Here is a 17,300-nt window from a genome sequence, read left to right as displayed (position 1 = left end):
CAATCTGTAATCTGTTTATATGCCTGGCAGCTGTTGGCAGGTGCAATTACAAATGCAAGCGTTTCTTTAATCTTGAAAACAATTTTAAAGCCGGAAATTAAAAATAAGGTTGGTGGAAATTTCAATTCTATCTTCTTCTTTTATTACTTAGTAAATAGTTTAGTTTCCGATCATATTTAATTATATTTATTGGATTTAAAAATATTATGGTAATATTTAAAGTATCTAATAAATTTAGGCCAAAATAAATACGTATTTATAATTTTACATTATCGTATACCAACATAATTAAAAAGTACTGTTATTTTAGTTAGAGGGCTTTGTTATAATCCACAAGAAATTATTTTTGTTTCTTTATAGCATTAAATTATCTCAACCAGGTTATTTAAAATAGAAATACTCCTAGTGGCAATTCCGGATTAATTACTTTAGAAGATAGCTTTAAGCACCATCCATTTGGCTATTAGATTCGACTAACTAAGGGTTGGTTATTTTGCAGACTAATTAATTTAGATTATATTTTGTATTTGAAATTAATTATTATTGTACTATGTTTACCAACATGTTTAATTAACACTTTCGCGATAATCGCACAGTTATTTTCATATTCATCAAAACAACTGAATGAATAAAAATTAGTTTTTTTTTTAAATGTTGAATGATGATTGACGTAAGTAATAAAAAAGTTTTTGTTCAAGGGATATATTAGAATGATTAATTTTTTTGAAATCTTTAATTAACCAGAGATAAATCCAGCGAGTATGGTGGATAAGAGAGAGTTTCAGCTATTTTCACGTTATAACGAGTAATTTGTGACACGGTGGTTTGCCTTGAAATCAAAAGGGGTTTAGTTTCTTGTCTAATGATTGTTTTTCGAAAACTTTTCTTAATGTCTCTGCATTGCAATGCATAACTCGTAAGTTTTCTTCCTTATTTGTGTACCCCGGGCATAGGACATCTAAAAGCTTACATATTGATGAACTTCTTTAAAAAAATCCCTCTATTTCTTCATCACTTTATCTTTTAACACTGTGTTACTTGCATCATATATTTATTTCCTTCAGAATTAATTACCTGGTATAAATGGAAGTGTGCATGGAAATGTTGTCATGGAAACTAACGATTTGTGACATTATGGACTGTCTTCTCTGTTCTTATTGTCATATATTCCGCATGCACCAAATCTAATAATTCTGCTTCAGTCAGAACTATTCATTAATTAGACTAGAAGGTGGAAACTTTCATATAAAATTAAATTTAATAAAGCATTTCATATATTGCCATATATATTAAATGGAACGCTGCTTTGCGTTTAATTATTTCTATTTTACCATTCCTTTTTCTCTAACATTCTAACTGACTATTGTTTCGAATGTTCGTCTGCAACTCCAAGCCAAGTTTGATAAGCAATTATACGCATGCCGTATCACCTTACAATATAACAGGTAAATTGAAAAGTCCCCGGCTTGATACGTGTTTTAGTAAGCCCTAACCCTCAAAAGATGCGTCTATAAATTTGACAGTTGTTGAATCATTAGTTTGTAAATTATAGCATTCTGAATGAAGCAACTTTTGTTATTGTGAAAAAAATGGATAAAAAAAAATTTCGCGTGTTGATAAAATATTGCTTTTTGGAAGGAAAAATACAGTTGAAGCCCAATTGTGCTTGATGCCGAGTTTCCGGACGCTGCCCCAGGAAAATCAACCATCAAGGATTGGTATGCTAAGCTTAGACGTAGTGAAATGATCACCGAAGACGCTAAATGCAGTGGATGTCCAAAAGAGGTTGTTACCAACGAAAACATTAAAAATATCCACAAAATAATTTTGAATGACCGTAAATTGAAATTAAATGAAATATCAGGCTCTCTAAAGATGTCATCTGAACGTGTACATCATATCATTCCCGAATATTTGGGTATGAGAAAGCTCCGTGCAAAGTGTGCGCCGCTCGAGCTCACTTTTGACTAAAAGCAACGACGAATTGATGATTGGGAGCAGTGTTTGAAGATGATCAAGCAAAATAAACTCGAGTTTTTGCATCGATATGTGACAATGGCTCCATTATTTCACTCCGAAGTCCAATCGACAGTCATCCGAGTAGAGCACATGATGAACCCGCTCCAAAGCGTGGGAAAACGCAACAGTCGGCTGGCAAGGTTATGACGTCTGTATTTTGAGATGCGCATCGAATAATTTTCCTTGACTACCTTGAAAAAGGAAATACTATCAACAGCGACTATTACATAGTGTTATTGGACCGTTTGAGGACAAAATCGCCGAAAAACGGCCGCATTTCAAGGAAAAAAGCTCTGCTTCTCCAAGACAATGCATCGTGTCACAAGTCAGTGAAAACGATGGCAAAAATCCATGAATTGGGCTTCGAATTGCTTCCTCATCAAAAGTTGAAGGGTCGTTATAATCAGTATATCACCCTTGAAGGGAATTATGTTGAATAAAAAAAAACTATTTTTGCCAAAAAAAATGTGTTTTACTATGGTAGGCCGGGGACGTTTCAAGTGACCTGTTATGTGGTTTACATCCGGCCATATTAAACCGCTAAAACTTTTTCAATCAATCAAAAGTTCTTCCTTTAAATATAAAATTGATGTACTCCTGAAGGTAGTGTAAAATTTTAGGGATAACTTGGAGCTTTTAAATATTACATGCTCTAATATGAAGGGATGCTGTATTTATTGAGTGATATTAGCGTTCATAACAAAAACAATTTAATATTTAATAGACCGTTGTTTCCACGTACACTAAGTTCTCTGTAAAATTAGCTTCAGCAAGCAACATCTAGAGATGCAGAAAGTTACGGCCAAACACATGCACATTCTGCAAGTCGTTGAAGCCGAACAAACTGCAAAATGGGAGTTTTCATTGCACTGCGAGGAACTCCACGCAGAAATGAGATTTCTAAGAGAGGAGGTAAGTAAACTTACGTACTGTCAGTTTAATATTGTTCCTTTTACTGTCGGCAACTACTCCATTAATCATATTATTTAATTTTAATCTTTTAGAGGATATTTATTAATTAAACAAAACGCTAAGGAACTAGTAATATAATTAGTTAATTAATTATTCAACGTTACGTTAGTTCTTTTAACGGCCGTTTCAGAAACTAAGAACTAGTTGATATAAAGTAAAACGGCAAATAAAAATATTTATTTAAAACAGATCCGAAAGTTTTACAGGAGAATCGTCAGATCGCTTTTCACGATTCGCATTTTTTAATTACTAAGCTTCCTGCTAATTATACTAAGATGTTCAATAAGTTTAGTATTTCAGAAAATTCGATGCCATTTTATTTCGACATCTTTAATGAGAATTGAAAAAGAAAACCTAAGCTGTGTTCATCGAATGCTAAATTTATTTATATTTTTTTCTTTATTAATCTCTTAGAACTTCAACAATCTGCCCGTGGGAAATAAGTTTTTTTTTAGATCCCTTCAGTGTTGATCTGATTTACCTTATAATCTAAATTCTTAAAATTCTAGAGAATATTTTAAGTTATTCTAAAGAATACTCGAGATTATTATATCTCACTCTATGTGTCTATTAATCAGTTCGTATGGTAGTTTGCGTTTGAGTCTACGCACTTCACTGTCATTACGCACTTGTAACTGTTTGGCGAGTGTATTGGGATGTACTAATAGTCTTTCGGAGAACTTTACACTAACACTTCGACTGACACTCGTTATCATCACTGATATTTCATCCTCGTGTGATGATAAAACCGCTGTATCGTTAGCATATGTTGCAACAGTAGTGTTTCTTGAGGTCTGTAGGTCAACTGTATACAATAGATATAACAATAGGCCAAGAACACTGCCCTGCGAAACATCCAAATATATTAGGTGTAGGTCAGTGTATTCGTCACCCTGTTTGACAATAAAATGTATGTCTGTGAGGTACGATTTCAGCAGTTGAAAGTGCATATGGGGCAAAAGTCTTTTCAAACATGTCCAGTGTGCCACACCTTGTCGAAGTCCTGAGAAATATCAAGAAATGCAGCGGAGCAATATTTTTTATCGTTTAAGTTTTTGTTAATTTGGTTGACTAATTTATATATTTGTTCTATTGTTCCGTGTTTATTACGGAAACCAAATTGATGATCTGGAATAATATTTCCCTCCTCTGCGATTATTTTGAGTGGTGTGATTTCTAAACAGCAAAATAATCTACGAAAGTGTTAGTATGAGTATTGACAGAGAGCATTGCAATCAGTGATTTAAAGCAGGAATTGTTTTAACATACAGCATATTCCACAGATTTAGATCACTTTGACATGGGACTCTTTTCATGCCTCAAAAAATGTCTTTTATGTAAAACGAGTTTTAAAAAAGAAACGTAGGGAATAGGTTCTTGGAAACCATTACAATTTCGCTGTTGGCTGTTTAATTTCTACATCTCTACAAGTTCTTTGAACAACTTACTATATTTTTTTCAAAGAAAATATTTGTTATTTGTGCTTTTTGATCATAACATACTAAAATACCTTTCCAGCTAATCGCATTAAGAAGACAACGTACTTCTGATCGATTCACCTCTACGTTAGTTCATACCTGTACTAGTGTTCAGGATTCCAGCTGTCTTTGCTGCCTCTACGAACATCTACAAGGCGACGAGGAAAAGATATCGAAACTAAAAAAAGTTCAGAGCTTCTTTAGAGGATGGTTGTGTCGAAGAAAGTGGAAACAGATTGTCGATCAGTACATTAAAAGTCCCCACGCGGAAAGATTGCGTAGAAGAAACAGCCTGGTGTTCCAACTAGTTGAAGCCGAAGAAGAATACATCCAACAGATGGAGATATTAATCACGTGTTTCCTGAGGCCGTTTAAAATGGCCGCATCATCGAAAAAACCACCCTGCACACACGAGGATGTCAACTCCATTTTTTTAAACAGCGAGACAGTATTTTTTCTTCATCAAATTTTTCTTAAAGGTCTAACGGCCAGGTTAGAAAGTTGGCCTACGTTAGTCTTGGGTAAGTACTTTTATATATTATAAAATATGAAGTAAATACAAAAACTGTGAATTAAATTCGATTTATTGCCAAATGATGGGTACAGTATTATTTTTAAAGTATATTCTATACATATTTATTACTATTTCCTATCTATGTGGCATATAAGTAATACTCGGAAAGAGCAATTCTATTTTATTTATCAAAAAAACATATAAAATAATACACGGTAAACTAAAACTTAATTACATGAACATATTTATTGTGCTATTATTGATGTCGGCGCTATTAGTTCTTATAAAAAGGGAACTTATTATTTAAAATACTTAAATAGCTTCGTACATACTATTATTATCTTGTCTCTGGTAATAAGATGGCACCTTTCAATGGCAAACATTTTCCCAATAAATTACATTCAAAACGAACAATAGAGAAGTGTCCCTGAATGAACAGGAAATAAGCATGGGAATAAAAGAACTCTTATTCTTATTCTCAATTCAGTTCTTTCTATTTAGCGCGTATATTGAACCATAAATCACACTACTAAGTTTAATAAAATCAATTATCACGAAAGTATTACGAGGGGAAATCCGAAAGATTTTATCAATTTTCAGTTTTTCTGGTATCATTTCCGTTCAAATAATGACAGGTTAATGATAATTACATATGTTAGAAGAAATTTTACGATGAATCGAATGGTGATACAATACTATTTATATAATTTTAATTTTAAAATTATTCGATGAAAAGTGTAATTGCAAAAAAAAATTAGTTGATTTGTGTTTATGTCACATATCGTAAAAATTATATATTTTAAAGCTATTTAATATAAATATTCGTTTCCTTCGCCCCAAATTACGTATATTTTGAGAGTTTGGCCTTTATTTCAGAGATAATTTTTTTATCACTTTTTTCATGTATATAGTCGTGAAAATTTATTTGATTGCAATTGTGATTTTTTGCAATTTTCAAGCTTCTTGCTATCATTTCCGTTCAAGTAACCACAAATTAATGAAAATCATATATGTTATAAGGAATTTTAATCTGAATCGAAGGGTAGATGATAATTTTCATATAAAGTTTAGTTTTGAAGTTATTTAATGAATAGTGTATTTTCAAAAAATGTGTCGATTTCGGTTTATATCACATATCGTCAAAAGTAAACATTTTAAAGCAATTTAATATGGATTTTCGTTTCCTTCACCCCAAAATATATATATTTTGAGGGTTTGGCCTATATTTCATAGATAAATTTTGTCCACTTTTTCCATGTATATAGTCGTGAAAATTTAGAATTTTTTGCAATTTTCAAGTTTTTTGCTATCATTTCCGTTCAAGTAACCACAAATTAATGAAAATCATATGTGTTATATGGAATTTTAATCTGAATTGAATGGTGGTACAATAATTTTCATATAAAGTTTAATTTTGAAGTTATTTAATAACTAGTGTGTTTCTATCACACATCGTCAAAATGAAACATTTTAAAGCAATTTAATATGGATTTTCGTTTCTTTCATCCCAAGTTACTTATATTTTAAACGTTTGATCTTTGTGTGAGAGATAACAATTTTTGACACTTTTCCTTTTTCGATTTTTGTCAATCATTTCTGTTCATATCATCACAGGCTTCATGAAAATTACAGATTTCATGAAGAATTTTACACTGAATAGAATGGTAGTATAATAATGTTAAACAAACTTTTAATTCGAAGTTATACAGTGAAAAATGTATTTTTAAGAAATGTGTTGGTTTGAGTAATATATTTGAGTAGCTCCTAAGATTGGGAAAGAAGACTCGACAAATGCGTTGCATCTAATGGGAATAACTTCGAAAATGACTGAAGTCATTTAATGAAAAAAATATTACATAATTTTATTAAAGTAAATTATTTTTTGAACCCTCGTATAATAGTAGAAAAAATGAAGTCACAATAATTTCTTAAATTAAATTTCCTTTATAGGAGACTTATTTTCCATGCTACTACCAATGCTGAGTATCTATCAAGAGTACGTCAGAAACCATCATTACTCTTTACAAGTCTTAACTGAATGCAAACAAAATCAGCAATTTGCTGCTACTTTGAAACGTTTAGAATCAAAACCTCTTTGTAATGGACGGTCTCTGGAAACATTTTTAACTTACCCCATGCATCAGGTATAATTTTGCTTGGGTTTAACAAAGACAACATGAAAATTACAATTATTTTAGATTCCAAGATATATTATAACATTACATGAGCTCCTGGCGCATACACCATTTGAACATGTCGAAAGAAAGAATTTAGAAGCAGCTCAAGTCCAATTAGAAACTTTGTCTAAGCAGATGCATGATGAGGTATCTCAATGTATATCATATCGTTTTGGTCATGATAAAATGTGTATTATGTCTTCAGGTATCTGAGACCGAGAATATCCGAAAGAATTTGGCCATAGAGAGGAATATTGTTGAAGGGTGTGATATATTACTGGATGTTAATCAGGTTTTCGTTAGACAAGGTACACTGATACAAGTACCAACCGAGAAAACCAAGGAGAAGAAAACCTTTAAGGGTTTTAGATATTTGAGGAGGAACATAAAAGATACTATCAGGCAGTGTTTTCTTTTCAGTTATTATATGATTATAACAACCAGGTGGGTCCAGGACAGTGATAGTTATGATGAGATATATTGGTGATTGATAATTTGTAGGGCAAATGATGGTAGTCTTAATTTAGTTCCGAATGTTGGTAAAATAGCAATGAGCGAAGCCATTCTGATAGAAGAACCAACTGAAGACGTACCCTACGGTAAATTTCACCATATTTTCTATTTCTTTCTTTGTTTCATTTTCTCGCTTTTTCTACAGAAACTCAGTTTGATTCTAATTCATCAGCAGGTACCGATGTGTCCCATACATCATATCAAGGCAGAGATTTTAAAATTATAATTGACAGTAAAGGCATCGATACACCGGTGAGTTTATTTCAATTAAACTGTTGCTTTTTTTGACATATCTTCGTTAGCTTAAACTCATTTAATTGTTTTTGATTAGCAATATTAATTAACTCAAAAAAGGACATTAACCAAGCTGTGTTTTTCTACCATTACAATAACTTATCAAAATATTTTAAGTTCATGAATCTATCACAAATTTACAAATATATTATCATTCTTGTAGACGAGGATTATCTTTTATATTTGTGATTTATTTTATTTATATATAATAATATAATATTTTTAGAATCATTAAGAAAATACAATAAATTTTATTATACATAAATATCTATTATATGTGGTATTGCTAGGTAGATATAACTAATTCCCACATGAGAGGATATTCATTTTCCTTCAGTATAATTGTAGCTTCTGGATACTTTATTGAACTTGCTCTTAGAAAACTATCAGATAGATATGTCAGTGATGGTAGGGTGATAATACTTGGTAGAGAGAAAGATATAAGATGATGAGTTAGCTGAAAACATTTGCATTTCATAGAACCTACTTACAGAACCTCCATATTTTAACATAGTTTAAGCATTGGGTCATGTACATGTTAAATTAACGGGGATTTATTTTTGTGATATGCTCGAATGAGAGATCATCCTCACAGTATTGAGGCTCCTAAAACAGATCGTAAGCCTTAATTGTGCTCTATAATAAGTTAAGACATCCATAAAAAGTTAAGGGTACCTATGTTTAGGTAGGAAATTAAAGATTGCGTGGAAACTAATTATAATATATGTACCACCTGACTTTAAAATTTAAAAAAAATAGACCGAAACACTAGTTTATCACAATCCCGAAATATAAAAGACAACCCTCGTCGGAAGATTAGGTATAAATAACTCCCGTTTTAAGGCAAAATGTATTAATCAGAGTAAACACAATTGCCAACAGGAATTTTAGCCATTAAAAGGCAGAAAAAAGCTTCCTCTCTGAAGGAAAGCGCAAAACAGAGACCATAGATCATCTTTTGTTGCAAAATTTTAGTATTGTAATGGTTGCGGAGCCTCATTTTAGCCAGGAACATTTCGGAATGAAAGGGCGTTTGTTCAGTTAATACACTTATATATTTTTCTATTATTATATGCTAAGCTTTGTCCGACAAAAAACTCTAATAGATATAGACGTTTGAATGATGTTTTGGATGATATAAGTAATTTTTCAGATCGTAATACATTTAATTGCACCAACCGTGAGTGACAAAGCGGCATGGATCTCTGATATCGCTCAATGCATTGATAACGCTCAGTTTAGCGATTTGCTCAAGCCACAAATGGCTGACACTAGTTCAATAAATTTGCCGCAATATATCAAGAATGATCCACGGTTATTTCACGACGAACCAGACATTAGATTCTCCCGTACATTGAATTCGTGCAAGATACCTCAAATACGTTATGCAACGCCTGACAGATTGCTAGAAAGGCTTACTGGTAAAGCTCTGTTTGTGCTGTCGGTCTAACATTTTTTTAGATGTTTGGTATTTTAGTAACGGTACTTTATGTTGATATGTGTTCATACATTTATTTAATCCCTATTATATGAAAACTTTGTTGTTATCAGGTAATTATTATAAGAATAACGAATAAGTTCTTACTGTCTTCGCCTATACACTAAAAACACTGTCGAACAATTAAGATCTTTTAAAAGTGACTATCTTTTATGTTATCCGTTCAATAAAATAGTGAATTACGTAATCTGGTTTGATGACATCAAAATGTCGCAATGTTGCCGTATCACCTCTGAATTCTAGTTCATGACATGACAAAAATACTGTTATCAAATATAATTTATTTCAACATTAGTACATGTATACATTACCGAAGAATTATACAGTTATAATAGTTTGTCGGTTAGGGATATGTTTTATTGTATTTACATTGAACTTTTTTCCATACCACCTATGAGTTAGAGTTCTAGGCGCGTTTTTAGGTATCCTATGGAGGGCTAATCCACCTAATTACAATTGTATATTCAAGTAGTATATTTTACTTTCATTAGAGAGAATATTTACCTTCAACGCTTAGTTCTTGTTTCCTTCGGTATATTGTGTTTCCTTATAAAGTCATTCTGGTATCACTATATTTCTCCTTAGTTTGTTCTGTTACTACCTGCATCTTTCTTGATAAAACTAGATTTTATCACTGCATTCGCTCTAATGCATTTGCCATATCTGCAAAATAGTATTATTTTTCTCCTGGCACATTTTAACCAAATGCTCATGTATATTTTAAACGATTAGACACATATCTGTCCACATGGATCTTTCACACCCTAGAATAAGATTTCCTACACTGATCATATATTAATTATATATTCACCTTTAGTTCTTACCACTCTCATCACCCTATCTTCTGTAAAATTGAAAATATAGAAATTGTCAGCATTTAATCGTAATCTTATATTCAGAAAGTTTCATTCAAGTGAATAACTAAGCTAATTTCCAATCTATCTAACATTTGGTCACGATTCCATCATTTGTCAATTTCTTTTTCAATGTGTCTGATTGAGTTTATCCAAACTGCAAGAGTTATTAACCCTTCCTATTGCCAGTATGAAAAACAATATATATTCCTTGAATTATTAATAAATATTATGACTAATTAAACATAATCAATTGTTATAACTTTTCTCCAGCAACTTTTGTTATCTTAACACTATTTTAAACATAAATGACCATTAGGCACATTGGTCCAAATCTGAAATATTCGTGTCTCACCTAATTACACATATCGAAATAATAAGTCTTATACTTTTATATATATATATATATATATATATGTATATATATATATATATATATATATATATATATATATATATATATATATATATATATATATATATAATATATATATATATATATAATGACCATTTCCTTCAAATCTTCACCTTCTCACTTTATGGGATAGATTTATTAGACTAGATTTCTTATTTAAGTCCTTCCAAATAGGTTTTCATGTGCATTGCAACATATGACATTATTATATTGCTATCACTTTTAATACTATTTTAAAAATCTCTCATTGTGATTTTGGTCTGTTTAAGCAGTACCTGATCATCCATAACCATACCCAGGTGACATCACAAAATACACTAGAGGCTTCGAACTATGAACATTTGGCTTTGCTAACGATGTTGATACATGATAAGAGTGTTAATTACGTAATAAAATCGATGTTTCGTTGTCAGAACAACATAAATATTTTAGAAAATGCTTTCTACTTTTCTTAATTACATGCACTTTAGGTTTTGTGCTTTTATTTTTGAACAGAGTGGTCCAGTATGCTCATTTTTGCCACTACAGTAATTAGACATTTTTAACTAATATATACATTTTACTTCGGAATATATATTTAGAGTAAGAACTTATTTAAATTAAAATAAGTAGAATTGTAAAACGATTTAATTACCTGATTTCAAGAGTTGAGCTTTTATCAGAGACTTTTTGTGAAGTTTTGATTGACCTTATATGTTATTCACTTTTTGCATGTATGAACTTTTTCAAAAGAAATCTCTCTAAGGATTTTGCTTCCTCCGTTCGATGTCTGGCAATCATTCTGTTCCAATTTCATTCCAAATGATATTTATGGCTGACTAATATTGTTTCTTTTTTCGCAGCACATTTTCAAAAGTCCATTTATATCCGGATATTTTTGTATTTTCCTTTATATGTATTTGCATGTAATTCACCTTCCTTTCTGGTTACGTTGCAGGTATTAGAACATGACGAGCGTATAGTGACCTTCATGTCTAAAATGTTATATTTTAGATCTGCGATTTCTTTCCATCGATTTCCTGAACACGTTCCTTCTCACGTACAAAGTTTTCACTGATGGTATCAAGATACTAACCGCTCTCAAACGAGTTTATTACGCCAGCGTCGAAAAGGAACGGGAGAAGACGATGGTGCTATCCGATATGTCGTACAGGGACGAAAACACTCTGATGACCTACGAGGACTATCGAAGAAGAAGTAGTTTATTTACTCCTAGAAGAACTAGTGGTGCTAGCTCTGTTTCAGGTTATTACTCAGAGACGAGCGACCGTGATCGATCACACAGCTACGACTCACAGGGCCACAGAGTTTGGAGAACCTTCTTACCACCTAGATGTAAGTATATCATCATATATAGTCTATCCAGAGTAGCACTGAACTCACATCCTTTCGAAATTGATTTTAACATTATAGTTATCGAGGGACTTAAACTACAATTAATTAAACAGCCACAATAGTTTGTAAAGCTATTTTATTATATTTACATTGAAATCTCTTCTAAACAACACACATCTATGCACATAAATCTTTCATACTCCATGTTACAATACAGTTTTCTAGAGTTATCCTATATTAATTATATACTCTTAATACTATTCTTATACTTATATACCTTTAGTTGTTTCCATTCTCATGACCCTGTTTTGGTATTGACCACATTGAATCATAATCCCACATCCAGAAAGATTCACATCTGAGCCAGTAACTAAACTGTTAATTTCCAATCCATCTAACACTTGTTCACGATTCTACCATTTGTCAATTTCTTCATCTGTGTGTCTGATGAAGTTCATCCAAACCGAAGGGTGTTATTGTAGACAATCCTATCCACATATCTAAACAGTTCTTGCCTGTATATATTTCTCAACTTGCATATTTAATTATATTAATTCTTTGTCACATCCCATAACAATTCGATTTGATCGAACACTCTATCCAGCCATCTGATCTATTGTGTATATTTTTTTCAGGCCTGTTTCTAAAAAAATTAATTACATAAAACAGAATTAAATATTTTATTTATATTCACCAAGTGACAATTTGAAATACTTAATATACATACTCTTTAAAATGGTATCTTCAAAACTTAATGTGTTTTGCAAGCCAATCCTTAATTACAGCCTTTGCCCACCACTTGTTTGTGTGTTTTTCTATCAACTTTTGTTTTCTTTACACTCTTTTTATTAGTGTCTTGCCAAGGGTGGCCTAATGTATCACTTTGAAACCTATGTATGTATACAAATTGAAATAGCAAGTCCCCCAAGAAAGAAAAATCAAGTAATCTTATTACATACTTTTAAATATTGTATTCTTTTAAAAGCAATATCTGAAGGTTGCAAAAAAAGGGCTCTGGACAACCAAGAAAATGGTAAAACGAGGATTTGAAGCCATTATTCAGTGAAACCATCAGTGGGCATCGCTATCGACTACCATTAAAATGGGAAGTGCTATCCCACCCGCCCTATGCTGCAGGCCTGATACCTTCTGATTACTATTTGTTCCGGCATATGACCTATCTAAGCAGAACTTCACATTTTAAGAAGATGCCAAAAATGAATCGACTCGTGGATACCATCAGGATATATTTCGGGATATAATCCGTAAATTGTCTGAAACATCAGTACAATATACAATAACAATGAATAAAATACGTGGTGCCGTTCACAATAAAGCTTCAAATTAAAAGTCAACCTTTAAAACTAATTTATAGGCCTAATAAACTAAAATTTTTAAAAAAATCGTATGTCAATTGGTATCCTGACTCTTGATGAATACAGTCTCTATGCAGTCTATTCATTCATGAGGGACAAATTGTGTACTATAATTCTACAAAAATGTCCGAGATTGTAAAGCCTAGAAGATTCTGTAGTATTCTAAGTTGTTGCCATTTAAACCATACTCCCAATCGAAAGAAAACACCAGGTAATTAGAAACCAAAATCATCAAGAATAGTACAACACTTTCATATTAATCTTTTTGTTTTTGTTTAACAAGATTCAATAGGTGCAAGAATTAAAAAGTCCCAGGATTCCAATCAGAGTCTTCGCGATGACCTTTTTTGTCGAATTTGCCAGAAAATATCTGCCACGAAATCCATTGAATATACATTTTCTTTAGAGACACCTTGTATGAACGTTATTTGTTCACCTAATATTGTATTTTTTAATTCTATTCAACACATTACTCCAGTATCATCATGTTTTATCTGCGCTCTGGCGGTGAATGTTTGATGGAGTATTGAAGAGTATTCACTTCTGAAACTGAGTTCTTATTGTTACTTTGTTTTGTTAATTTGTAAGATGTCCTTAACTTCTTAAGGAGTTATATGTTTTTTTCTATTTTCTAATGTATTAAAATTGGATCAGGTATTGGTAAATGTTTTACACATGGAGACCCTAAATGGGATTGCTCTATGAACCTATTCATATATAAACGATGTGGCTGAGGATTATTTTTCAGTATTCAAAAGTAAAATATTTTCGGTTTCAATAACTGTCTATATTGATTCTGATTTATTTTCTGTGTATATTTTCCGTAATTTAAAATCTCAAAGCAGTGTCTTTATATATAACGTTATGTTTATTTCTCTTATTTTAAAATTTCCACATTTTTTTCGATGTTTCTTGACATAATTTACGATCAATGGTGCAGATAAAGAACTAGGGGGATCAAAGACCTCATCCATTTAAAAAATTTCTGTGTCTTTTTAATGTGTACCTTGATAAAAACTAGCCTCACATCTAATAACACATCACATCTGTCACAAATCATAGTAACTTTATCTAACTCAGTATTGAAGCTTATAAAGGGAAAAGCTTCAAACATAACATAACATATATGTTATTCAGATTTTATAAAATGATTGAAAATGACTGTTTAATATATTTAAAGAGGTTTAGTGGAGGGTTACTACCTTGCAAAGTTTCTGGCAGTTGAGGAGGGTGATCGTACTTTGAAAGTCAGTACAGGTCAAGTACCCTGCTTCTATAGATATGTTTTATAAAAGGGCATAAGTCTGATCTTTACGGATCATTCAACTACTTGTATTATATGTCATATTGCTGAATTTTTATAAATCTTGATAAAACTTATCAAGCAAGTTGCTACCAACCGAATAAGTTCAAAGCTGATAAACTAGAAGCTCAAACTAAAAGAAAAACTGCCATTATACGAGGAAAAATACAACAAAGGAGACCAAGTCCGTGAAAACGTTAACCCACTGACTGTATTCACCAGACATTTCCCCTCCTGATGACTTACCTGGTTCCCATAACCTCAAATGAAATGTACTAGCCAATAATGAATACTCATTGTTAAGGATTCCTTCTCTTCTGAATCTATCATTAAAAGTATGGGGCGCTCATGTTTTATACTTTGGCGAATATTGATTTTTACAAAAGTTTTCATTAAACTAGTTTTCAATAGAGAATCTTCTTTATGATTTTCTAAACGATGTTATTGATTAATATTTGTTCGGTTGTATAGATGAAGAAGAAGGAAGGTTATCCGCATCTCAAACTCCCGAAAGAAAACGGAGCATCCCCAAAACAATCGCTATCAGAGTTGATTCCTATGAAGAACAAGTTGAGTCACATATCCTATCAAATCCAAGACCCTCGGGCAGCAATAACAGTGCGTCGGGTAGCCCCAACTTTGGTATACACCGATTTCGAAACTTAACAAGTTTGTGTTCTAGATGCTCCTTTAACACATTTAAGAACCTTAATTAGAGAACCTTCGCAAGCCGTCAACGGTTCTAATTCTGATGCCAGTCCGGAACCTTGTTGTAAGGATATTTCTAGAGACAAACTGACCATCGAGCAGAGACGACGTATGGATTTGTTTGAGGAGAAGCGGAAACAAAAGCGGGAGGAGCGCCGTAAGTCTGACATCACCGATTTGAAAGCGAAACGATCTTTGGAACAATCCACCCTAGATGTATCGGAAATAAGAAGAAAATCGGACGCCACCGCTGAGAGGAAGAAAATAGTTTTGTCAGAGGAAGCAAGGAGAATATTAGGGGAGCGTCGAAGATCTGAAGCTCAAGAAAGAATAAAACCGGAAGACAGGCGACGTCTGGAGATGCTGGTGAGGAGAGCCAAGGCCGCGGATGAAAGAAAACGCTCATCGGTTGATAGTACCACCGTCGTAAAAATCATTGAAGAACGTAGGAAATCCGGAGATGATGAGAAGAAGAAGAATGTTTACCGGACAATCACCTCTCCCAAATTGGAGAGAAAAATGAAACAGAAGATGCAGCAGAGAAGTATTTCTTTGGACAGCGATACTCATCCAGAGGATGACGCCATTGCTAGTTATGTTGATGACAAAGCTAGGAGCTCTATTGCATCAGTTCATGCTTCCACTCAAGCAGTTATTGAGGTACAACCTCCTGATACCTAGAATTATTCAAATGTTATCATGATCATGGTTTTTAGTTCTTCCAAGGGTTCTACAAACGTTCTCAGCGCGAAGGTGAACAAAGGGAGCCCCAATCCAGTCGTTCCACAACAGCTCGATCCAGTTTCCAACATGATGGAGTGAAAAAACCTTCTAGCAAAGCCGGGATCGTGATCACCTCCTATAGACCAGCTAAAAGAAGGAGCAGTTCGTCTCAAGCAAGTACAGCTTTCGCCATAGCGACCTGTGCTGCTGATAATCCTGTGCTGCAATTTCAACAAAAGCATCCTCCACCAGAAGATAAAACTAAATGTTTGGAACACATCATTTCAACAGCAGCAACCATGAGAGTTCTCAATGTTTTAAGGTAACACCCATAATTTTAAACCCATGATCTGTATATAGTCCCTATGTTTTAGACACTGGATTTCCAAACAAGGCAAAGACTTTGAAACAGATAAGGAACTAAAAAAACAAACGAAGGATTTTCTGGACGAAATTCGTCACCATCCCAATTTAACAGCCACTGAACATAAAGCAGCAGCACAACTACTCATGCTCTTAGAAAAACAAGGCGAAGGAGACAAGCAACCTGTTGATCTCGAGAAACTTCTATGCCCCCCTATGGTAAAACACAATTCAAAACAATCCAATGTTTTTACTCCAAATGTTTTTAGATACCAAGTCGTGAACGTATTGAAACATTATCAGCTTTAGAAATTGCTGAACAATTAACATATATAGATCACCAAATCTTCATGCAAATATCTCCGGAGTATGTTAACCAACGAAAACAATATAAGAAATATAGGTTTAATTAATTTTACAGAGAATTAATGGGACAAGCTTGGATGAAGGAGGATAAAGATAAACGTGCTCCACATATCGTAATGATGACTAAACGATTCAATGAAGTATCTCGTCTTGTTGCTTCAGAGATACTTCGCAGACCCAATATGGCCTCAAGAGTTTCCGCTATTGAGAAATGGGCTACCGTCGCTGATATAACTAGATGTCTTCACAATTTCAATGGCGTTCTTCAGATTTGTTCCGCATTCACCAATGCATCAATATTTAGATTGAAACGGACATGGGAGAAAGTATCCAAGGGAGTAAGTAAACAAAACTGGATACATTTTAAATAACTTTATTATAATAAAATGGCA

The 17,300-nt window shown here is 32.8% G+C and overlaps 1 protein-coding gene across 1 annotated transcript in view; it reads left to right on the top strand.

Moving 5' to 3' along the window:
- LOC143197507 (ras-specific guanine nucleotide-releasing factor 2) overlaps positions 1–17,300 on the top strand; it is a 69,258-nt gene that overhangs the window by 49,578 nt on the left and 2,380 nt on the right. The window contains 15 exon segments of the mRNA XM_076406043.1: positions 2,784–2,931; positions 4,510–4,990; positions 6,934–7,127; positions 7,182–7,307; positions 7,366–7,604; positions 7,662–7,759; positions 7,819–7,925; positions 9,121–9,388; positions 11,728–12,069; positions 15,220–15,366; positions 15,431–16,116; positions 16,173–16,501; positions 16,554–16,810; positions 16,813–16,909; positions 16,964–17,246. Coding sequence (XP_076262158.1) covers positions 2,784–2,931; positions 4,510–4,990; positions 6,934–7,127; positions 7,182–7,307; positions 7,366–7,604; positions 7,662–7,759; positions 7,819–7,925; positions 9,121–9,388; positions 11,728–12,069; positions 15,220–15,366; positions 15,431–16,116; positions 16,173–16,501; positions 16,554–16,810; positions 16,813–16,909; positions 16,964–17,246 — 3,802 coding nt within the window.

The sequence above is a fragment of the Rhynchophorus ferrugineus genome, unplaced genomic scaffold, assembly GCF_030347505.1.
Source record: "Rhynchophorus ferrugineus isolate W39M unplaced genomic scaffold, kcgeb_rfMv2 rfM5, whole genome shotgun sequence".
NCBI lineage: Eukaryota > Metazoa > Arthropoda > Insecta > Coleoptera > Curculionidae > Rhynchophorus > Rhynchophorus ferrugineus.
This window is presented reverse-complemented; position numbering and strand designations above follow the sequence as displayed.